At 43.4% G+C, this 24,625-nt stretch overlaps 1 protein-coding gene across 6 annotated transcripts in view; it reads left to right on the forward strand.

Annotated features, from left to right (window-relative positions):
- Positions 1 to 24,625, forward strand: part of SGK2 (serum/glucocorticoid regulated kinase 2) — a 448,429-nt gene that overhangs the window by 248,929 nt on the left and 174,875 nt on the right. For all 6 annotated transcript variants that reach the window (XM_078652126.1, XM_078652129.1, XM_078652128.1 and 3 more), the window contains 2 exons: positions 5,228 to 5,285; positions 7,056 to 7,139. In XM_078652126.1, the coding sequence (XP_078508252.1) occupies positions 5,228 to 5,285; positions 7,056 to 7,139 (142 nt within the window). The remainder of the gene's footprint in view (positions 1 to 5,227; positions 5,286 to 7,055; positions 7,140 to 24,625) is intronic.

The raw sequence follows: 24,625 nt of genomic DNA on the forward strand, positions 1-24,625 counted from the left end.
AGGTACTGGTCACCTAACACCTTTTCTGGACATTTTATTAAAAAACCTTCCTGAGCTCCGGTGGGCTCCGCCCCGCCCGGACCCCCTCTTCCGGGGCCCCAACCTATGCTCCCTGCCCAGGGCCGCCATGAGCCTAGAGTCACCCCTGCTCGAATCCCTGTAATGCATTTTAAGATGTCAATTAGTGGTTAAAGTGGTAGACTTAGCCAGAGAGGTTTGAGATGATTAGTAATGCCATTGCTAACTGGGTATGTTGTGGAGTACTCTTAGCAGTGGATTTGGTGCAAGGTTTAGATGATTAAATCTTCAGTGTTTTAGACAATTAAGGAGGTTATTAGTGAATTTGAAACACTGCTGGGGCTCATTGACTGTATATTGTTGGATTTAACAATGGCCTTTAAACAGAAAGGCTCTTTTTCAAAATGCTGCTTTCAGATTCCCGTTAGCTTGTCGTCTGGAAGAGGCCCTCAGTAGTGAAGAAAATGTTAGTGACTGGATTCCTAGACGCCGCACAAGCATAATACAATTTTTTAACATTTCCTTGTGGCCAGAGTCAGGCCTGTTGTACACCAAGCAGATGGAGTAGCACACTGGAAAACAAAGAACTTCTTAGAAAGGGTAATGAGGGACATCATTAGATGGGTAGCATATAGAGCATTTGTGATTCATTTATTAACCCAATCTATATATTTGTCGGTACTATCAGGAAGCTCAGGTACAGTATGTTCTAGGCAGGTGAACAATTTAGATGGGGCCAATTTATACCATGAATGATTAGAAAGGTTGGACGACTCATTGGTTTTAATTTTGGCCTCTTTGTTTGACAAAAACATGGCTTTGTGGTTCATCTATGTCAATTCTAAAGAAGAAAGAGTGTTGACTAAAGCTTGGCAGGAGTGGATATGGGCAAGAATGTGGCCTGCCAAGTGAGTTGGTCCTTTTACAAGTTATGGCAAATCAATGGCCAAATGAATAGTAACTCTGTTTCTTCCTTGTCCGATTCCCTGTCCACATAGAGATTAAAATTCTAAAGCAAGATAAACAAGCACTGGCGTTGCCAATAGGTCTCGCAGTAGGAAAGGAAAGTTGGAGCTATTGGTTTTGTAAATGACAAAGCCCTTTATGTTTTGAAAATGAAAACAAAAAAAAGGCATTGTTATTTGCAATTGTAATAGCTCCAACTTTCCTACTGCGAGACCTATTTGCAACGCCAGTGCTTGTTTAAGCTTACAGAGTACTGCGCTAGTACCTAGAAAGTACCATGCTTTAAACAAATGAACCTTTGCTTAAAAGTGTTTTTAAGTAGCGCTGTATTTTCTATGTATTTCTGTGGTACTCCTTACATTTTGTTTAAAGAATTAAATATGTAAAAAAAAAAATACACTTTAGTACACTAAATTTCTGATATATAGTGTGTAAAGTATTTTTTTTAACATTTTATTTTTTTCTTTTCTTTTTTTAAGTACCTCAGTACTTCCTAGATAAAACTTTTTTAAATATATATGTAAACTATATACTTTATTACTGTTCCATATGAAGTATAATCCGAACTAATTGCTAATGCGAAGTGATCCGAAGAGCAAGTATGTATGTACTTGTGTGTCTAATTTAGTGACCAGGGAAAGCGAGCACACACTATGATAGATTGCGGTGCTTTCACTTCAGTGACACCCCCGCGAGCCCCTGGATACTTGGACTGCTGGATCGTTCATCCGACAACTGTACAATGGGCCCTACAGTTGCAGTTCTGTCATTTTATAGCGCTACGAAGCCACATTTGAGGCACCAAACGCTATGTAAATTATCGTAGCCTGTTGTTGTTTTATCCGTGCATCAGAGAGCTTGACATATGTCAATCCTCAGCAAAAGCCTTAAAGACATTACTACCCGTTGGAGATCTCGCACGCCTGTTGCAGAGAGCCTAGAGACGACTTCTTGGAAGTCAGTGTGAAAGAATAGCAGACAAACACATAAAACTGTCTGTGAGGGTAAAATCGGAATAAAAAGAATGGAAGAAATTCGGACAGAAGAAAAACTTAGAAAGGCAGTGAAAGACATTGATAGATATAGACAAAAGAGGTGAAAGAGACAGAAACAGCACAGCTAGAGAGACAAAGACAGAAAAACACGGTGAGTGTAAGAGGGAGAAGCAGGAAGAGTGCCATCCTGCCATAAAGCAAATGTGTATTATCCGTAGAGTTTATAAGTCAAATAACCACTAGCCGCTATTTGACGTTAGTATAGGAGGCTGTGAACTCGGAAGAAAAGTTATCTTGCCTTCTGACACTGTGCACCTGTGTACAAAGGCTCTTTCTTCATATCCGCGCCTCGCCAATTAATAAATGCACAAATTACCAAAGCACACTGCGTCCTTCCTCTGTTGGCCTGGCTGCGTTGTTCATCTGTGATGACGATTTATGGCGCAGCCGTACTGGAAGCGGCATCTGACCCACACGGTCAGATTTTTTTACCAGATCAGAATATTTCGCAATGACTTTGGGGCACAGAGGGCAAAAGAAAACTGGGCACGTGACACAAAACGCGACTATCTTTTAAGTTAATTGTCAACAGTTGGGTCTGACGGACTGAATCAATGGATGAAAACAAAAAAAGTTTGCCATCAGTTTGTGCAAATGTTGTGACACTTTTATTCGCACCAGACGATTACAAAAAATGGATGTACAATATAGTACCGTTCAAAGTCACAAAGAAAGCTACTTAACAAATGGCGAGAATTGGCGTGGTGAGGAAAAGCGTGGATGCAGGTAGTAAGAGTGAGAAATCAATCGTGAGGGAATTCTCCTATCGATGGCAACTGAGCAGAAATATTTTGGCCGGCTTTCAGTGCACCAACCATCAGACATGCGTGTTCTTTACAGCACTTTAAACATACGTAGATACGCAAGCAGAACACAAAAGCAATATGCCACAAACAGCCCCAGAAAACAAATAGTGCTTCGTGCATCATGAACCGGCGGCGCCTGCGTCCTGGTGTGCATGGTCGCCTGCATTCTCGATTAAAAAGACTTCTACGAATGAATAGCAGATCTAAATTGGCAGGCCCACAGCAAAGTCCGACATGAACACTCAGTGAAATAAACACTAGCAGCTGACGTCTGCTGCATGCCACTTATTGACATTTGACAGGAGTATACACTTATGAATTCTGTGAAACGTACATGTGCCCTTCGGTGTACTTCTCTCTGCTAGATGAATGGACAAACTCTTGGTGAAGAGAAGCAAACTGAAAGTACGGCCGGCCTGCGGCCGGCCATGAATAATTGGGGGAGGAGAAGCCTTTGGGAAACTGAAAGTATGGCCGGCCTGCGGCCGGCCATGAATAATTAGGGGAGGAGAAGCCCTTTGATGTGCTGGGCTGGCCGTGAATGCGCGTGCTTGTTTGCTCACGTGATTCACGTGAACTTCAAGAAAACCGCAGGAACGAAGCCCTTGGTTTGACGATGTTTTTGGCTACTTGAATTCTCGATCCCTCAATGCGCTTGCGCGCATTGTAGGTCACGAGACCTAAAAATGTGTTTCTAGACTAGAGAGAACTCGATATTGAAGTAATAACGTTCTTCACAAGGTCAGGAAGTATGAAAATTAATAGCATTTTATTCTATCCATTTTTCTTAATTGAGACTTTGAATGAAAAATATTGAATATATTCTGTAAAGGAAAGTAACTAAATAGTTCATGAGGAGGTGAAAAATGTATTTTTGTTAATAATCGCATGTGTCTGTTGGCTAATTTGAAAGGATAATCAGGAGGAATGTTAGATCAGGGTACGAGTCCGCCTTAAGCAGGTTTCTGTTATAAATGCAGAATCAAAATGAGTCTTCCTCTCTTAGTCACAGGTTTAACAAACAGACATTGATTAGAATGCATGTTATATTGGGATTCCGACGAGTATGATATACAGCTAGATTAGAAATTCTAGAACATAAGGGGATAAAAATGAAATACGTGTGCTGTGCCATAGATATTTCAATAGTGAGGCACTTCAAACTAATAGGTTCAATGCTTTATAGGTGCAAATCCCTTAACAGTAGTATTAAGTCTTTGCTTACCATCTAAAGGAAAAAAGACTGGGCAGTGTCCCGGCCCCTGGACACGGTCTGGGCATAGAAGGATGCAGACAAGCTTGCCTTTAGCGCATTTCTCTCTGCTGCCAGTCTAAAATAGGACGTGGATGGATGACCTATCCCAAGGGGCGAAGACTAGAGAGCACATTTCCAATATGGCACCTCTAAAATGGCACAATTAAGAGTGAAGTTAAAATGGCTGATGCTTTCGCCGTAATACAAGCGGACCATAAAGTTAAATTAAAACCAGCATTGGCATAGCCAATAGGTCTTGCCTATGCAAGAGATTTTGTCTTTGGGAATGTGTTTTAACCATGTTGTCTCCAAATCATTACCCTAGATCTCACGGTGTACCTCTCTCAATAGATCCTCTATCTCCACTCTCTGACTCCTCTCAAACCTAATTTTTCTACTATAATCTGCAAAATAACAATTTCTAGACTCTTCCCTCCTTGTATCACCCCAAGCTCATTTTAATACTAGTCTCTCCCAAGCAACTCATCTAAATTTTTCCCACCCCTATCCCTCCTTTGACCCATCCTAAAACTCATTTTACTACTATAATCTCTCAATCAATTTCTAGAGACTTTTCCCTCTTTCATCTCTCCTTATACTCATTCAAACCTCATCTTACTACTATTATCTCCCTATAAACACCTTCTAGACTCTTATCTCTTCTATCCCCCATTGTCCTTTTCAAACCAACTAACAGACTTGCATGTCCGCTGCTCAAATTAACTAATTTCACTATACTAATCCACCACTTATCCTTTTTGGTTTCTGGAGTAGCACGCTACTCGCCAAAAAGCGCTTCCCCTCATCAGGGGTAGTAAGCGCTATATAAATGTGCAAATATATACATATGAAATATGTTTGTGGTACAATGTAAAGGAAAAAGTAAAGGTATGGGGATGTTATAGAGGTGAATAGGGACATGCATTCTCGTGAGATGGCACCTGAACTCCAGTCTGCATAGATACTGATGCTGCAAGGCCCTAATAGTATGCTCTTTCTAGAGGATGTTTTCGAATTCTGAAAAGGTTTAATCTTTGAGATTCTCTGCCACATCTTCTGAGTTCATTTAAATTGTGAGTGATTTGAAAGGACAGTTATTCTTAATTCTCATTTCTTTTATGTTACAGTGCCAAACCAACTGATTTTGATTTCCTGAAAGTTATTGGAAAAGGAAGCTTTGGCAAAGTAAGTTAATTTTTTTGTGTGGACTGATCTTAAACACAACTCAAGGTATATCAAAGGGGAAGAAAAGTGGATTCTTCTAAACTAACCCACTAGAGGAATAAGCATGTTTGTATTAATGGGAATGTGATCCAGATAACACAGCAAAAAGTTGTCACATTAGAAAATGTAAACCTATTGAAAGATTCAAAGGCCTATATTATTTAACTAAGCAAACTCAAGGAGATGATGGATGAAGCACTGAAAGTTTTTAGACACTCACCCCCAGTCAAAGATTTGGATTGAAACCATCATCGTTCTTTAGCTCACTGCGCCACCCCAGTTCAGACCCAGCCATATGCAAACCATTCTTGACCCTATTCCTAATGGGAATAGTACAGCCCGAACTGCCAAGCCAGGTCTTCCCTGGTTTGCAAACCAGCATCCTGGGACTGGTTTCGGGGCAACACCCCTCATCAGCCAGGCTAGCTTGAACCTGGTGGCAAAGTGAGCAAGGGACCCACGTTTAGGCATTCCCTGCCAACTTAGGGCAAACACAAGGAGATGATGGAAGGAGCGCTAAAACTTTTCAGACACTCCTCTCCAGTCACATATCTGGGTTGAATCCATCATCGTTCTTTAGCTCAGTTCAACACCCCAGTACATACCCAGCCATTTGCAAATCAGTCTTGAAAAGTTTCAGCGCTCCGTCCATCATCTCCTTGTGTTTGCTTTGTTCGCCCTAAGTTGGCAGGGTATGCCAAGCCGTGGGTCCCTTGCTCACTTTGCCGCGGGATTCAAGCTAACCTGGCTGATGAGGGGTGTTACCCCGAAACCTGACCCAGGATTCTGGTTTCCGGTCCAGAGAAGACCTGGCTTGGCAGTCCGGACTGGACTGTTCCCATGAGGCACAGGGTCAAGACTGATTTGCATATGGCTGGGTCTGAACTGAGGTGGCGAAGTGAGCTAAATAACAATGATGGATTCAACCCAAATCTGTGACTGGGGTGAGTGAGTAAAAAGTTTCAGCGCTCCGTCCATAATCTCCTTGTGTTTGCTTTATATTATTTAATTAGTCACTTTACAGATTGAAGTCCTACTATATGTAAAGTTAGTCAGTTCTTTGCTGCTTAGCTTTGTGTAAATACTGAAGAACTTTGATGCAGTACAACGAAAACCATAGATTTATGTTAATCTAACTAGTCTTATGTCTCTTACTTTCATAAGTATAATTAACACTTAAAAAAAGAATCCTCTACAGTTTCCTAGTATGTGCTACTTGAGTGTGCAAATTTAATCCGTACCATACTTCCCAACTATTTGCTGCATTTAGGATGACCCATTTTGAACATGACATACTAGTAAACCCTCATTTTGCCATTAAATATAGTATTTACCATTGGATGGCTCTCAAGGGTTTTGTCAGAGAAAATAATTCCTTTTAAATTGGTGTTTTGAGAGACCCACTCAACAAAATAAGGATGCAGTGAGGTTCTGAACTCTCTCATCCTCTCTAGTCCTAATCATCTCCAAGAAATCTCAGCCCAGTGTATTTAGTTTTACCTAAATTTTATTAGGCAATTTAGATTTAGTACGGAACCTGACCACTCTCTACGTAATAATGTCTTGTCGAACTCTGGTTTGTTGGCCCCTGTTTGGTACTGACAATTCAAAATGCAGGGGGAGCGGAGTAATAAACTATTTCCCCGAAAGAATTATAGGATTGTAAGGGGAAGACTGGGATTGAATTTATTTTTTACTACCATTCCTGTTCTCAATGACTTCCTTCTGCAGGTGCTTCTGGCCAAATGTAAGAATGATGGTAACTTTTATGCTGTAAAAGTGCTGCAGAAGAAAACTATCTTGAAGAAGAAAGAGGTAAGGATGATTTCAGTCCTTGCTTATGGCTGAGACTAACAATAATATTTGGATTTATTTTCATACTTTGAAAGTTCCTCCCCATGTAGCTGTTCTTTTCATTTTGGTTTAGGGCATAGTATGGCTTGTGATCATAAATGTAATTGTTCCTGCAAAGCCTGCCAGAAATGCTTTGGAGTAATGCCAGTTGGGGTAGGTCATGGATTAGGGGTGTTGGCCAGGTAAGACGTTGTTGTTTGTGTAGCTAACTATAACTCTGGATCATAATTTAGTGTTTTATAGGTCTGCAAAAGGAACTTAAATCTGATTACTTATCTTGAAAGTTAAAATTTAACACTTTGTTGATGCATTGGTTAATATCCATCCATTAGCTTTAGAAATCTTAAGTTAATCATTTCAGGATTCTTTAGTAGTTGTCTAAATTTTAATCTGTATACATCTGAAGAGCATATCTTAAAAACACTTTCAGTTTAGCCTAATTTGCTATATTATCAAGGCAGAACATAAGGTGAAGTAAAACACTAAGATAGCAGTGGTACTGTTATCTTTGTTTCCCTCGTGCCACTGCTTGTAATGTTCATTATGTCTTGAAGAAAGAGATTAATTAGGTCTGGCATTAGTGAGTCTGTGTGTACTGACATTCGCCAGTAGGTAGTTCTAGTTAGGACCATGTTTCCATAGTAAAAGTGTTTTTTGACTTGCCTATCAAACATTTAAAAAAAAGGTAAATTATTAATTGCCCATTGTTCACCGAAGATGTGAGACTGATGGTTTCATTGATCTTGGGTGAAGCATGGGAATCCCATTTCTCAGGCATTTTTAATCCCTCACACAATGTTAGAGGAGGATTCATAGGAAAAACGCTTTGATTTAACTATAGCCACACAAATTACTTCATCTATCACAGTACAAGAGGTAGAGGTTGCTTTAGCACAGGGTATCTGCTTGAAAGCCCACGGCCCAGATGGGGTGCCCCTTGATCTTTTCAAGAGAAACCTTACTCTGTGGGCACCACTATACAATGAGTAACACTTCAAAGCAATATGACAGCTCTAAGGAAGTTAGGCAACTAATTTTGAACTGTCACACCGGTAATTAAGGTCTAGATACCTAGGGCCAGATGTAGGTAACTTCAATTTACCGACTCATAAACACCGAATTTTACCGATTCGGTATTTATGAATCGGTAAATATGAAGGAGGGAGATGTAGGTAATTATTAAATTTGAATTACCGAATCGGTAACATTCGGTATTTACCGATTCGGTAAATACCGAATCAGTATTTTCCATTGATTCCTATGGGCTGTGAAGCCCATAGGAAACAATAGGAAATACCGATTCGGTATTTACCGAATCGGTAAATACCGAATGTTGCAGGGTGCAGGGGGTGTCACTTTGACACCCTCTAGCACCCCAAGTAAAGGCATGTGTGACATGTGGCACACATACATGCCCTAAGGGCATGTCTGTGTGTCACATTGCACAGATGTGCATGCACACCTGGATTCGGTATTTTACCACACAATAGGATTGTGTGGTAAAATACCGACTCTTAAGGGCCTGTGGCACTCTCAGGAGTGTCACCTACATTTGGATTTACCGAATCGGTAAAATTACCGATTCGGTATTTTACAGATTCGGAAAATTTACCGAATCAGTAAATTTACCGATTCTGTAAAATAATGGCCCCTACATCTGAAAACCCAAAAAGCGGTCGGTAACGGCCGAATTCAGCCGTTACCGACCGATATTAGGGCTCCTACATCTGGGCCCTAGTAAGGTCCATGGGAGCAAAAAATATTTGTTAGTGTTATTCGGTGTTCTTTCCATTACAGCTCGATAATACGACCATATTTATATCTTAACTTATCAGTCTGGGTTTAATTTTTATGAATTCCCTACGAACAGCAACAGTCTTATTTGACACAATACCGATAAATGAAAATCCTTGAAAACAAAAGCAGATAAGGATGTAGCTTAACTGGCTGTTTCACAAATCATTGGCACATTTACAAAATCTAGAAATATAAAAGTAACTTGTCTAGGTTTAGCTTCATTTGGTAGAAGACTCGACGGGATATTATGTGCTTTTTTGATTTCAAAAAGTCTACAAAATCTTAAATTTAAGAGAACAGGCATAAACTTTTAAATCAGTGGCCAGCAATTTGATGCCTCAACCTCCCCTTTCAGACGAAAAATTTAGACCAAAAAGTCTAAGGTTAAACTGCCTATTTATATTCTTCAAATCAGTTAAAGGTTTTTGTAGAGGCGGTATTGTATCTACCATTTATCCTATTGTTGAAATAGAATTTGAAGTCTATACTACTCTAATAAAGGAAGAACTTTCAGCCTTTGAGGCGGGTAAACTCAGGAACCACAGCGCCAATCCACACACCCGATACACCGTTGGAATCGTCAGGGTGGGTAGATGATTATAGGCTATATAAATTTAAAAAAAAACGTGATTTAAAAAATGTACAGAAAAAAAAGTAGTCCCTCTGAAGTAGCGCCATCCGCGACGTGCGTGCTCACGTCAGGAGCGCGGGGAGGAGCGGCGGACATGGCGCGGGGGAGGATCGGTGACGTGAGGAGTCCGGCCAGCGGCGGTGCGAGCAGCGGACAGGCTGGAGGAGCGGCGGCTGAGGTAAGGGAGCGGCGGACATGGCGCGGGGGAGGAGTGGTGACGTGAGGAGCAGCGGACAGGGCAGCGGCGGTGCGAGCAGCGGACAGGCGGGAGGAGCGGCGGCTCAGGTAAGGGGACACATGTCGGGGCAGGCGGGGGTCGGGGCAGGCGGGGGTCAGGGCGGGCCGGGGTCGGGGAAGCCTGTTGCACCCGGACAAGGTCGGGACGGGCTGCTAGTTAAATATAACACCGATTCGAAGTATGACATTCTCATAGTAATTTCAGTAATTGTCTTCCTGAAAAAAGCGAAGTCTGTTTTAATTTACGTCGTATTATCTTCAGTCATCTTTATTTCAACTATTAGTTTCTATCTGAGAGTTTCAATCTCCTCCTTGTTTAGCGTAGGCTGGGATAAATAGTGTAAAATTGTCATCTTGTCTTTGTCATCCTAGTTGGAGGTCTTTCTTCGTTAGTCATGCTGTTTGCCAGTCCCTGTAATACAATTGAACATAAAAACAGTGACTGTACGGTACATGTATATTTGAGATGTTTACCACCAAAAATGAACTCTTAAAACAGATGGCTCACAACAGTTATTTTAATGGAGAAAACCTGTTTCCCTCAGCACAGTTAGCTTTGTTAATGCGAACCTTTTGTTACAGCACAAAAGGTTTAGTTGTAATAGATTTTACAATATAATTCCTCAGCACAATCAGCAGTTCGTCTTGAAAAAACAAATTTGTCCTTGTGAAAAAGGCTTTTTTTACACGAGTTTACTATATAGTTCACATACAAACAAAACCAGCAAGTTCTGTTAAAATGAAGAAGAAATTCGCATCCCTCTGCAAAATTATCAATGTAGTGCCAAACTTTTTTCAGGCAAAATTAATGGTTGCAGCAGCTGTCGAGTTTGAATTTCTCAAGAAAACAAGACTCTACAGCTAATACTTCTAAAACAAGCATTTTCAATGGATTAGGTCTCGCAGTTGAGATTTTAAGCTATTGGCATTGTAAATAATACTGCCTTTATGTGTTATTTAAGGCAACACGTATAAAAGGCATTGTAATTTCTAATGCTAATAGCTCAAACTCACTCCAATGCGAAACCACTTTAATAATGGCCGCGCCCCTTTCTTTAGACTCTGCTTGCCGTATTCAGGTTACAGTGAGCAGCGTCAAAAGAAAAGGGATGGGGCAAACATTAAAGTGAAAGCGCGTATAGGGCGCATTCACACAAAGTGTAAAAATAAATAAAGCAAGCTTTTGTAGAGCAGCGGCTAAAGTAAAAGTGGCCTGCGCTGTAATTGAAATAAACAAGCACAGCTTTACCGAAAGCAGACCACGCCGTAAATTAAATAATTAAATAAGCACGCCGCTATAGTTAAAGTTGACCACTCTGGAAATTTAAAAATACATGACTAATATCAATATAAAAGGTCGCGGTGTGTAGGGACGTCGTGGGTGGAATAGGGAAGATCAATAAAGAAAATATTGCTCACCGACTAGATAAAGCAGACCGTGTAACATCACAAGTAAAAAATCTATCCTTATGGGAGGATACAAAAGCAGACAAGGCAGTACCAAGGAGGGACTACTAAGCCTATTCACGAATAAAAAGCAACGATTTTGAAAGGACACTAACAGGAGCCAATTGAAAAGATAAGCAGAGAAATTGGTGGAGCTTCTATGCCATGCCTTAATACAGCATGCCTCGCAGCGCATGCGATGCCCAAGCGCGACCTAAAAAGAATGTTTTGAAACTACTAGCTCTGTGCAAGATGCAGCAAAATGAGATGTATGAGTCTTCAAGAAATTAGCTTCCTGTTTCCTCTAAAAAATGAATTTAAAATAAACGTTTTGTGAAAACGCCAAAACATTTAGGTGCATCTTTTCCTTTAAAAAAAGTAAGTGTAATGCAAACCTGTAGTTCTTTGAAATGCTCTCTCAAATACATAGTATTTCGGTTTGGAAACAGTCATAAAATTGAAATGTTTCAAATATCCGCTCCAATTTGAAATACTTGTATGCCAGAACTGAGACTCTTGCATGAATTATTTCTTTGTCAGGCACGTACTCACATTGTCTGGGTGGAAAAAGATGCTATGGCACCATTTTAACTCATTTCATACATTCAGGCTGACGAAATCTCTTCAATCTATTTTCAAGGGTAAAGGCTACACAAACACTGCCAGATAACATATGCTTTGTTCGGAGCCCTCGCTCAAATAAAGTTCTAGTCATCAAACCAACATTATCAAACTTCAGGATGTGCATAGCTCACTTATCCTGCTTTGGTGTCAGAACACGTGCCACCAGAAGTCCTACTATTGTTGTTCTGACTGTGTTATTTTCAGAGTGGTTACTTCTGGCACGTTTCAGTTAAATTACTTGAAATCCCTACATGAATCTGAGGATTCCATGGTCAGATGCCTGTCAAATTGCAGCAAACGAAATCTTTGATGTTCAATGGATATTTATTGTCTATTTCACAAAAGTATATTTTGGCTCACAATATTCAAATAAGGGCCATAGGAAAGTGTTTTGGGTTGTCTGTCTCATCCAGTTGAAACTCAGTGAGTACAGTTTGTAGATCGTCAATTTCATAGAGCAACATACATTGAAATGTTTATTTATAGTTCTCTTCGCATAGACTGCATGAGAATAAATAAGGAAATGGATGACCAGGGAAAGTATGTTGGAATAATGTCTTCTGTTGACAGTCCGATGTAGTATACTGAAAGAACTCTACTGAAAGAAGTGACTGGACCAGCAAAAGTGGAGTAGTAGCTGTAGTTGTAGTGACAGCTATTGTAGTACTGGAAGAAGCACACATAGTACTACTTAAGCCCTCATTATGGGCCACATGTATCAAAAAGCATTTTGTGATTACCAAATAGTGATTTTATTTTTATTTTACCGAATCACTATGTTCAAAGCATGTGGGCTGCTGAATTCATATCTGTGCATAGATCGCTGCCTAGTGTTGGGTCCGGATGATTGCACTTTGTTGTCTTGGAAGAGTCTTCGAAGTATCACGAGATGGGTGAGTCCTCCCCTGGACTACAGTGCGCATGGGCATCTTCTCCATCCTCAGATTGTGTTTTTCCGCCATTGGGTTCGGATGTTACTCCAAAACTCCAACTTCGGAATCGAAACAAAACTTTTCTAAAGGCCTTCGACTTCGACGGTATTGTTTTCGTTCGGTACCTCTTTACTCGATTAAGCTTTCCATCTCGACTCGGTCGTCGACGCGGGCCGTTGGGCCTTTTCGACGCCAGGTGAGACTTCAGTCAATGGAAAGAAGCCCGTTTCAAAGGTGCCCACAATGCCACTCCAAGTTCCCACATACTGACAAACACTCAGTATGCAACAAGTGCCTTTCCCCACACCATAGGGAAGAAACCTGCCCAGCCTGCGCCCAGTTTCGGTTGAAGAAAGCCATACGGATCCGACGGGCCGCTAGGCAAGAGATGCAGCGACAGGTACCGGAACCGGACAACATCTTCAATGATGACCAAGAACTACCGGAAGCTCCAAATTCGAACCTAGAGATCGTCACCGTCGAGGACTACTCGGACTCCGATGACGAGATCCCGCCGGGGCAAATCATGAGTACACAGACCCAGACACCAATTACCCCGTTACCAAAGGCTCTGGTAAAGGCATCGCCAAAAGGCCTTAGCCAAGATCCGAAAAAAGTTTCGCCAGCCCCGCCATCCGGCTCGGCTCCGAAACCTTCAGAAACCCCAGAGCCAAGTACCATCATCCCTAAGAAGGTTCCAGAGCCAAAGAAGGTCGTCGACCCGAAGGGCGCCGAACCGAAAAAGGCCGTACAGCCCAAAAATGTCGCCAAAGAAGACTGTCGACCACAAAAAGGCCGCACAGCCAAAAAGCGTCGACTCCAAAAGGGTAGTCGAACCGAACAAGGACACACAGCCGAAGGGCGCCAATCCAAAAAAGGTCGCCGACCCGAGCAAGCCCGCTGTACCGAAAACCGTTGACCCGGCAAAGGTCGCCGACAAGAAGGGTGCCGTACCGAAGCCCGTAGCACGGCCTGAAAAGGCTATCGACCCGAAAATAAGTGCTCGGAAGACAGCAGTCGATCCAAAGAAAACCATTGACTCGGAGAAGGACAGTCAACCGAAAAAGCTTGTCGAGCACAAGAAACGTGTCGAGCGAAAGATCCGGTCAACCCGAAAAAAGGGCACGAGCTGAAGAAAAGCAATAAGACACCAAAAGTCATTGAAAAAGAAGGTGTTACCGACCCAAAAAAGTCTAACACTCAACCAAGGACTGTAGAGGAAGAACTCTTCCATCCCGATCCATCAGACGACCAAGCAAAAATATTTATTAATCCAGACACTGGTAAAGTCACAATCCTGCACAGGAAGAAGAGGCCACTGGACACTGGCTCTCATTCCTCTATTCCATTGAAGAAGAAGGACTTTGGGGCTTCTCTCTCTAGACCCTTCATCCCTTTCTATCCTATCATGCCTACTACACCTTTTGCTCCTTACTCTCCTTCTCACCACGAGGACAATGAGGGGAACACAGGGGAAAATCCACAGCCAGAATATGATTTTCCACAAGATCCTCAACCACAAGAGGAACCATGGGAGGAGCCAACAGACTCATACAACACCCATCCCATCCCTGATGTACCCTCTTATCCAACTAGGCCGTCACCCACTGATGACACCGTTGTCTTCAACCAACTCATAGACAGGGCAGCGCAGTACCACAACGTAGACATGCATAATGACCCTTTCGAAGAAGACTTCTTATTTGACACCTTCCCCACTTCAGAAAAGAGTGTCAGAACACTTCCTATGTTAAAGGGTGTGCTAAAACACGCACCTGACATACTTAAGGATACAGCCAGGGCACAAGTAATCAATCCCAGGATAGAGAAGAAGTATAGAGCAGCCCATACAGACCCTACCTACATCAGAGGGCAGTTACCATTAGACTCACTGGTAGTGGCTAATGCACGTAAAAGGGCCAACTCCCAAACAACGGGGGAAGCACCTCCCTCGATAAGGAATCAAAGATACTAGAGGCGTCAGGTAAAAGGGTAGCAGCACAAGCCTCCAACTCATGGAGGATTGCTAATACACAAGCCCTACTGGCTCGTTACGACAGGGCACATTATGACCAGTTCGAAAGCCTAATGCAACACCTACCTGAGCATTTTAAAGCACAAGCTGATGACCTCATACAGGAGGGAAAATTCATTACAAATGCCTCCATCAAATGTGCGCTTGACGCAGCAGACACAGCAGCCAGGTCAATTAACACTAGCGTCTTACTACGCAGACATGTATGGCTGCGCATTTCAGGCTTTAAGAACGAGGTGCAATCCACCATTCTTAACCAGCCAGTCAATCAGGACTTTCTATTTGGACCTGCTGTCGACACCATTTTAGACAAAAGGAAAAAAGACACAGAAACCGCAAAATCAATGGGGGCATTGCAGTTTCAGCAACATAGAGGCTCCTTCCGGCGCTCCTCATACAGAGCAACTACACGAGGAAATACCTTGCAGATGTCATCCTCATACAAAAGCAACACACAGGGTTCCTTCACCAAAAACTCAAACAGAGGAGGTTATAGGGGCAACAATAATAAGGGAAGAGGACGTGGAGGCAATAACACCAGAGCCTCCACTGCCACAAAACAATGACTTTATCACGCTACCTCCAGACCACCTAACACCGGTCGGAGGCAGACTCCAACAGTTCCTACCTGTCTGGCACACAATTACCACGGACAGGTGGGTGAGAGATTATCCAGTATGGTTATTGCCTAGAACTGACTTCTACACCACCAAACATACCACCCAGACACCGTCCAATGTCAACAGAACACATCACCCTGCTCCAAGAAGAGGTGAAATGCATGCTGGAAAAGGGGGCCATAGAGCCAGTCCCTTTCCACCAGCAAGGGACAGGAGTATACTCCCTATACTTCCTTATTCCCAAGAAGGACGGTTCCCTCCGACCAATATTGGACCTCAGACCCCTAAATCAATACATACTGTCGGAGCACTTCCATATGATCACACTACAGCAAGTGCTCCCGTTGCTACAACAAGGAGACTTCCTAGCAACACTGGACCTCAAGGATGCGTATTTTCACATACCTATCTATCCAGCCCACAGAAAATATCTTGGGTTCACAATAGAGGGGCAACACTACCAATTCAAGGTTTTGCCCTTCAGGGTTACTATGGCTCCAAGAGTGTTTACAAAATGCTTAGCGACAGTGGCAGCACATCTCAGAAGGCAACACATCCATGTGTTCCCTTATCTAGACGATTGGCTAATACAAGCAAAATCGTACCAACAGTGTGCAACACACACGTCTCAAACACTTCAGTTGCTACACAGCCTAGGGTTTTCGATAAACTACCCAAAATCGCATCTGCAACCATCCCACACACAATATCTGGGAGCCACTATAGACACCTCCGTGGCAAAGGCATACCCAAACCCAGCGAGGATAGCCAGCATGCAGATACTTATTCGCAAATTTCTGCCACAACACTCTCTGCCAGCTCGAGTCTTTATGCAGCTCATAGGCATGATGGCCTCCTGCATATTCATTGTCCCCCATGCCAGACTTCAAATGCGTCCCCTACAAGAATGCCTAGCACGGCAATGGAACCAGGCTCGAGGACAACTAAAAGACCTAGTGTTGGTAGACAGTCGCGCTCACAACTTTCTGCAGTGGTGGAACCCACAAAACATTTCCAAGGGGCGACTGTTCCAAGAGCCGGTTCCACAACTAGTACTAACAGCGGACGCATCACTGACCGGCTGGGGAGCCCATCTCCTTCAATATACAGTACAAGGGCTCTGGACAACCAAACAAAAGAAACTGCATATCAACCAACTAGAGTTGCTAGCGATATTCCTAGCCCTGAAAGAATTCCAGAAATACTTGTACAGCAAGACTGTGTTGATCCGGACGGACAACATGACCGCAATGTACTATATCCAGAAACAGGGAAGAACGCACTCTCCACAGCTGTCCCACCTGGCATAAAGCATATGGAAGTGGGCGATTCCCAAAAACATTTTTCTCCTAGCAGAACATCTTCCAGGGAAGGACAATCAGATAGCGGACCTGCTCAGCAGGCACAGCCAACAACTACACGAATGGGAGATTCACCCCCAAGTTCTCCAGCCATTCTTCGAACAGTGGGGTCACCCTGAGATAGACCTGTTTGGCACAAAAGAAAACTCCAAATGCCAGTACTTTGCCGCCAGGTTCCCACATCTGTTGTCACAGGGCAATGCGATATGGATGAACTGGTCAGGCAAGATTTGCGTACGCTTTTCCCCCAGCACCGCTAATCCCGCTGGTGGCGCGCAATCTGCGGCTACACTCACTCACACTAATCCTAGTTGCTCCCACATGGGCGAGATAAGCTTGATACACAACGTTCCTGGAACTTTCAGTAGTTCCCCATCAAAGACTGTGCCTCGCAGCCCATCTTCTAACTCAGAACCATGGAGAAATCCGACACCCAGATCCCAATCAGATGAACCTAGCGATCTGGCTCCTGAAGTCTTAAAGTTTGGGTACCTTAACTTGCCTCCAGACTGCATGAACATCATTAGAGAGGCAAGACGACCAACTACACGAGCGCGCTATGCAGCTAAATGGAAGAGATTTGTTATTTACTGCAACAATAACCAAATCAACCCATTAAATGCTTCCATACAAAACATCATATGTTACCTGCTGCATCTACAAAGATGCAACTTAGCATACTCTTCAATATGACTACACCTCGCTGCTATAGCAGCATACCTTCAAAACAGGCAACACCTTTCACTGTTTAAAGTACCAGGAATCAAAGCCTTCATGGAGGGTCTAAAAAGGGTGATGCCTCCAAAGCACCCCCTTCCCCTGTCTGGAATCTAAATATAGTGCTTACCAGACTTATGGGACCTCCTTTCGAACGGCTACACTCATGCGAACTACAATTCTTAACGTGGAAGGTAGCATTCTTGGTTGCCATTACCTCACTCAGAAGAGTAGGCGAATTACAAGCACTAACACTCCAAGAACCTTTCATGCAAGTACATGCCAACAGAGTGGTTCTTAGAACAAACCCTAAGTTCATGCCAAAGGTCGTATCCAATTTCCATATTAATCAATCAATAGAAATGCCAGTATTCTTTCAAAATCCACAGTCAGTAGCTGAGAGAGCCCTACACACATTAGATGTAAAAAGAGCTCTACTTTATTATGTTGACAGAACTAAATCATTTAGAAAAACAAAGCGACTATTTGTTGCTTTTGCACCACAACACAAGGGAAATCCTATATCAAAGTCAGGAATAGCCAGATGGATAGTTAAATGCATTCAAATATGCTATCAAAAGGCAAAACACACTTTAACTGTCCCCCCAAGAGCACACTCTACAAGGAAAAATGGGGGCATCCATGGCTTTCCTAGGGAATATTCCCCTTGAAGACATATGTAAGGCAGCCACATGGACCACCATACACACTTTCACAAAACACTACTGTGTAGACGTGCTGGCACAGGTAACCACCGCTAGAGGAGATACTGCTACACAGTCTATGCACAGATATGAATTCAGCAGCCCACATGCCTCGAACGGAGTGTGCTACTTACCAGTATGCATCTGTTCTTGGCATGTAGGGCTGCTGACATCCATATCGCCCGCCCTCCTCCCCGGTGCCTGTCGCAGCTGCAGCATTATCTCTGGCATTGCCATCTCTTACTTTACTATCTCCATCTCTGCCACAATGGCGAAAAACAATCTGAGGATGGAGAAGATGCCCATGCGCACTGTAGTCCAGGGGAGGAGTCACTGATCTCATGATACTTCGAAGACTCTTCCAAGACAACAAAGTGTAATCATCCGGACCCAACACTAGGCTGCGATCTATGCACAGATATGAATGTCAGCAGCCCTACATGCCAAGAACAGATGCATACTGGTAAGTAGCATATTCCTTAGTAATTGCAAAATGCTATGTATGTAAAGAATCGCTAAAGATTCAGCGATTCCTTAATATTACCAAATAGCGATTTGGTAAATAGGTAATCGCTATTAGGTAATACTTTTCTGTTTGTTCCTAAAGGCCCATAGGTGCAAATGGTTTTACATTAGCTAATTGCGATTACCTAAATAGTAATCCCAATGTGGGTTTGGTCCCTATCGCTGCTGAGCTGGAGTCTAAGCCAGTAAAATTCTGGCACAGGCTCTGGTCCACCAGCGAGCTTGAACACTATAGGAATGATCTCACCCACGTAATGGCCGTGAACCACGGAGATAGAATCCCATGGCTGACCTTCGTTAAGAAGGAATTATATCGTTTAAAGCTGCCTGAGCTTTGGGAGACTCCAGAACTGGGTTGTCAGAGGTTATCCCGGAAACGCTTAGCCCAAACCTATAAGGAAAAAAGCCATGAGTCACTTATGACCTCGACTACTAACGGCACCCTTACCGAACGCTTTTTGCAATCCAAAAATTCCTATGAATTTGAGGCTTTTATGGACATTATTTTCCCAATACAAGCTAGAAAACTGTTTGTTCAGTGGAGGCTGGGTACTTTACCTATTAAAATCTTTACTTCAAAGTGGCTTCCAGGGGAAGACAAGACCTGCCCGGGTTGTAACTCCCATGATGAGGAAGAAACCCACCTTCTCTTCTTTTGTCCGGCATACTATAGACCAAGGAAACATTGGCTGGTCCCCCTATGCAGGAATTTGGGTTTCAGGAGCCACATAGAAGCTTATAGAGTTTTGAGAACTAGTACTCTGCCCCACATAGTCTTTGCCATGGCCAAATTCATTATGGCTATGTGGCGCATTAGGAGAAAACTGTTAAATACTTAATACCTCAAATCATGATTTTGTTTTTAAATATGGACTGTGATCTTTTTAACAATTCATGTATGTTTTCCCCTTGATTATGAAATGTTTTATCTTTTTCCCCATCTTGTTTGAACGGCATGTAATTACTTTATGTAATGTGTTTCCAAAATTGTTGTTAAATGTATATTTATGTATCTTTTATGGTCTTATAGACCGAAATAAAGAATTTTGGATTGGATTGGATTGGAATCCCAATTAGGTAATTCATAGCCAAGGATGCCGAGGGGCCTGAAGCATCCCAAAAAAGAAAAGTCCAAATGTAAAGCGCACACATATCCTAGGGACGTGTGTGCGCTACATGTCACTTTGAAAAATTCATTTTTGTGCATTTTTCCAACTTTGCATATGGTTACCATCGACTTGAAGTCGATGGCAGTAGCATTATTCTAAATGCACAGGTTGCATTTAGAAAATGCTCCGTACATGTGTTAAGGGAATAACAATTTGGGATTCCATATTTGTAGTCGCATTTTTAGGTAGTCACAATTTTTGTATTACCTAAAATTGCGACTGCAAAGCCTTTCATACATCATGAAGTGCTTATTTGCATTCCAAAGGGACACATTTTTGATTTGCATCATTTACAAATGCAAAATTGTTTCATACATGTGGCCCTACGAGTTTGCCAAAAATCTAAATTACAACTTTGGTGCTTATTACACATACCACAGGCAAACTGCTGAAAATCTAAGGTTGTGCACCTCTTGAGCGGAGAAGGAATTGCACAATTAGCTCATTATCACCCACTCGAAGTTCCAAAACTCAGAACGATACCAAATTGCACTCACTAGTTACCGGGTGCACAATCTTGACTTGCAAGTTTTATTTTATTTGCATAGTTACTAAAAACCATTTCCATAATTAAAACAGTCAATAAAACCATAAATACATGCAGTAAAATGTGATGCACATGTGCAAAGATAAAATTGTTCTGTATGGCAACCGAAATAAAGGTTTGGGTATCATACAGGTCTGTGAGAACTTGGGTATTGTAAAAATAGTGGCAATGTCCAAACCTTCTTGCTCCTTTTGCTTGGCTAAGTGCTAATATCATGATTTGATCATCTTACAGAATCGTATGAGCCTGGGTATAGTTAGAACAACAATATTGGCCAAGCCTCCTCGCTGCTGCCACGTGACCAAATACGAGATTGTGAGCAAGAGAGCTGTGTGGAATGCTTCGCATGAGCTGAGAAGCATAGGCCCCACCCCACAACTTGACTCTGGGGGCAAAGTTCCAAAAGTGCCAAGTTCACAAGAACAAAAAGTGCAGAATGCGCCACTTGGAACTGCTTCCCATGAGTTCAGAACCAGAAGCCTCTACCCAGCAGCAAGACTCAGGATCCAAGTGCAAAAAGTGCCAGGTGCAAGAGTTAATGAGAACAAAGTGGCAAGTGTGGCACCGTTGCTTATATTTCAGTGGTATGGCAGTGTCGGAGGCAGCCGAGGCTGGTTACCAGAGGAATTATAGTCAGGGCGCCTTAATGTCTCCTTTTGGCATTTCTTATGCACCAGTGCAAGGAATTTTACTAATCGACAGTTCAGCGGAGTATCATCAGGGGCAAAGCAGGCCAACACTGCCTGTCTCTGCGTGCGGATCCCTCTTTGGTTGTAGAGAGCTTTTAACGAGTCTCCTTTCTTCCAACAGCTCTATGCATGTACATAGCAAGTGTGGCAGATCTTCCGTATCTGTGCCACACAATCGGCTCCCTAGGGACTGTTTTTGCAGATCCAACTTAAGCCTGATCTGTGCTGGCGAGGTATACTTTGGCAAGCTGAAGATAGTTCTATATGCTTTTACTAAGGTACTGTCCATAATTGTAGCGTCCCTGCTTCTCTGGAGTTCGCTGCTGTATGTTATTGTTGGTAAAAGTTTGACTTGCACTATCTGGATGAGGGAGGACAGAGTTGGCCCCTTCAGATTTGATGGTCTCCATCTGAGGCACAGATTGACCTTTTTTATCTACTATTACCCCAAGATATTTATATTCTGTTATCTAGATTTATGTCTTGCCCCACAACCATACCAGTGGCTTTTTTCTGTTACTTATTGCCATAGTGCGCGTCTTGTCAAAATTGATGTTCAATCCATTTTCATCAGCGTATTCCTGGGTTGTATTGAGGAGATGCTGTAGGCTTACCTGGGTGTGGTTGACAAAATCTACATTGTTTGCATAGAGTAAGTACGACCACGCCAAACCCCCTAGCCTTGGGGCATGGGAGTTGCAGGCATTGAGTGCCTACGCAAGGTCAGCCAGTAAAAGGTTAAATAGGTTGGAAGCCAGGACGCACCCCTGCTTCAACCCTCTGCTTGTTGGTATTCACCTTGGGGCTGATTCACAGAACTAATCTGAGACAAAATCCTAAACATACTACTTTTGGTATTCACAGAAGGCATTTAGTAGTAGTAAAGTTAGGATTTTGTCTTAAATTAGGATTTTGTTTTAAGTCAAACTTGCCGGGGGGTTGCAGTTAGTACCTGGAGCCCCCTCTCTTCTGCTTTTGCTGATTTGCCGATCAATGGATGTATGCATTGATGATTATCATTTCCGTTGCCGTATAGTGAGGCGATCTGCTGATTTTGTGTGTGTAAATGGCTGGCGAGGCAGAGTGTAGAAGGGATGTTGAGGCTATGCAGGGTATTGAAACATAGGTTGCCAGGCACCATGCAAATGGCTGTATTCTACCCCTTGACCATTGGCGTGCTGAAGCACATGTATCCCTGCAGATGATCTGGTTCTATCAGCTAGGTTTCCTGCAACAGAATGATATTGAAGACATTTATGCATTGGAGAAAGTCCTGGTCAGAAATTTGCTCGCGAGGCCATTAGCATTCCATGAACAGAAGCGAAGGGGACCTTTACAGGTCTTGGCAGCTGCAGCTTTTTTCATATCTTTTCATAATCTGCCAGTTTGATTGTTAATTGTTCTGGAAATCCACCTGAGTCGGTGTCCAGGTAGGGTTGATTGGTTGCATTCCGACCATGCTTGTGTGCTTCCGGGGTGACCCATGTCCTCCTAGGTGAGTGCCCCAGGGCTCCTCTAAGAACCGAGCAGGTAGGGTTGGTTGCTTCAGCCAGCTGACCCTCTGCCCTGGCCTGGCCATAGCAGAAGTGAGGTATAACCTGGTTCACAAAAGGAGGTAATATTGTGATTACAGATGTTCTTCAAGTTGTCTTGGCAGCTTCGCCCACCAAAGATGTTTCAGAACGGATGAACTCTATTGACACCTGATCCATTGAGCATACACAGACTAGGGTTGCATTGTTTGATAGCATCATTAAGATGTTGCCTCTGTTCAGGGAGTCCCAGTTCTCTCTGTATTTAACCGCTTACATGCTGATGACGAGCTCAGCTCGTCATGAGCGTAACCTGCTGTACGCGGATGACGAGCTCAGCTCGTCATGTAACGCGGTAATTTGAAAATTAGCGCGCACAGCGGGAAAACCGCTAGCGGCGATGCGGTTAAATTAAGGTCTGAAACAAGAATTTAAGGCTACAAGTTGGGTGCCTCCTGAGTCTGATTGGTCGTGGCTCCTGAGTGGTGAATGGCTGATCTGTGACGGTCAGACAATGCTTGGTCCTGTTCTCCTGACCTGCACCCGCTTGCCGATATAACAGTGGGGTCGGATGGTATATAGGATAGATGGGTCATGACACCAGAGTGCTGGGTGGGTGTCTGTGACCTTCAGACAGCAGTAGATCTCCTTCGCCAGCCAGCGTCAGTTCGTCGTTGTGTCCATAATGTTGTTATTGACTACTGATGGTCTACCCCAGTAGAGGTGCGGCTTCCAGCCGGTAGTCCCTGACTGAAAGTACCTGCAGCCTTGTTAGGTTCCAGTGGCAAGATACCCAGTGCTTGGGTACCAGATGTTGGAGGGAGGGGGAAGTTGGCTGCGCTCCAGATAGCAGCTGATTTGTTGCGTGGAACCTACCAGAAAATACCAGCAAGAAATACCAGGATTTGTAAAGCACACTGCTACCTCCGTAGAGGGGTCCTGGCGCTGGGGGCTGCCAGGAAGATTAAGCAAGCTATTGCCCAGAGTCACATGGTGCTGGGCTAACCTGCCTCCGGCACCGGTGGATCGAACCATGAACCCAGTGGTCTGGAGTCAGGCACCCTGGCCGCTGCGCCACACCTCTTCCTGTGCTTGGGCCTTTTATTGCCCGGGCTTTTTCTTTTGCTGAGCTCCCTCCTTTGCAGGCACAGATGGAGCACTGGCTGAGAGAGACAACCTAATGTGGAGTGTAGCATGGGTGCTTTTGGGGAGGGTGGGTGAATCCCATCTGAGTCTTGCTGTGTGCGTTGCCTGGAGTTCACTAAAGACTGATGATTGAGTGACCTGGTCTGCAATTGTGACGTTTTTGGTCTCATGGTGAACTGAAAAGAGGGTAGACATCTGTGTGATTTGGAGCGGGCTTTTTATTCCGACCTTTCCTCCTTTGGATCCGCTTTTGCCTTGCGTTTGTTTTTATTTTCAGTGCGCCTTCTGGGGGCAGATCTCCTCCGGCAGTTCGAGCTGAGAGATTCATGAGGTGAGGTTGAGCTCTGTTTGTGGGAAGTGGACTATATCCACCGACGAATTGTTCGAAGTTTGTTGCGGGCACCCTGTGAAAGTGACTAACGCAGGTTTCTGCTCAACATTGGGGAGGGGGGCTTCCCTCTTGGCAGTAGGACACGATTGCCCGATGCTTCTATATTTTTTTTTAAGGCCATTACATAGATTACTGGCCATAGAGGGGAGAGAAGATAGTTTATCCACAATGGGCCATACACGCAGCAAAGTTGTGCATCAAGCTAGCCATACTGTGCCCTTTTGAGAAGTGAATTCATGTCCCATCAATGCCTACAGCCAAGACTGCCAAGGCGTTAAGTAGTGTCAGCTGTGCGTCCATTTTGTCCGATTGATATTTGAAAGCCTTCACCAGGAGCTGCATGG

The sequence above is a fragment of the Lissotriton helveticus genome, chromosome 7 (genome assembly GCF_964261635.1).
Source record: "Lissotriton helveticus chromosome 7, aLisHel1.1, whole genome shotgun sequence".
In the NCBI taxonomy this organism is placed as follows: Eukaryota; Metazoa; Chordata; class Amphibia; order Caudata; family Salamandridae; genus Lissotriton; species Lissotriton helveticus.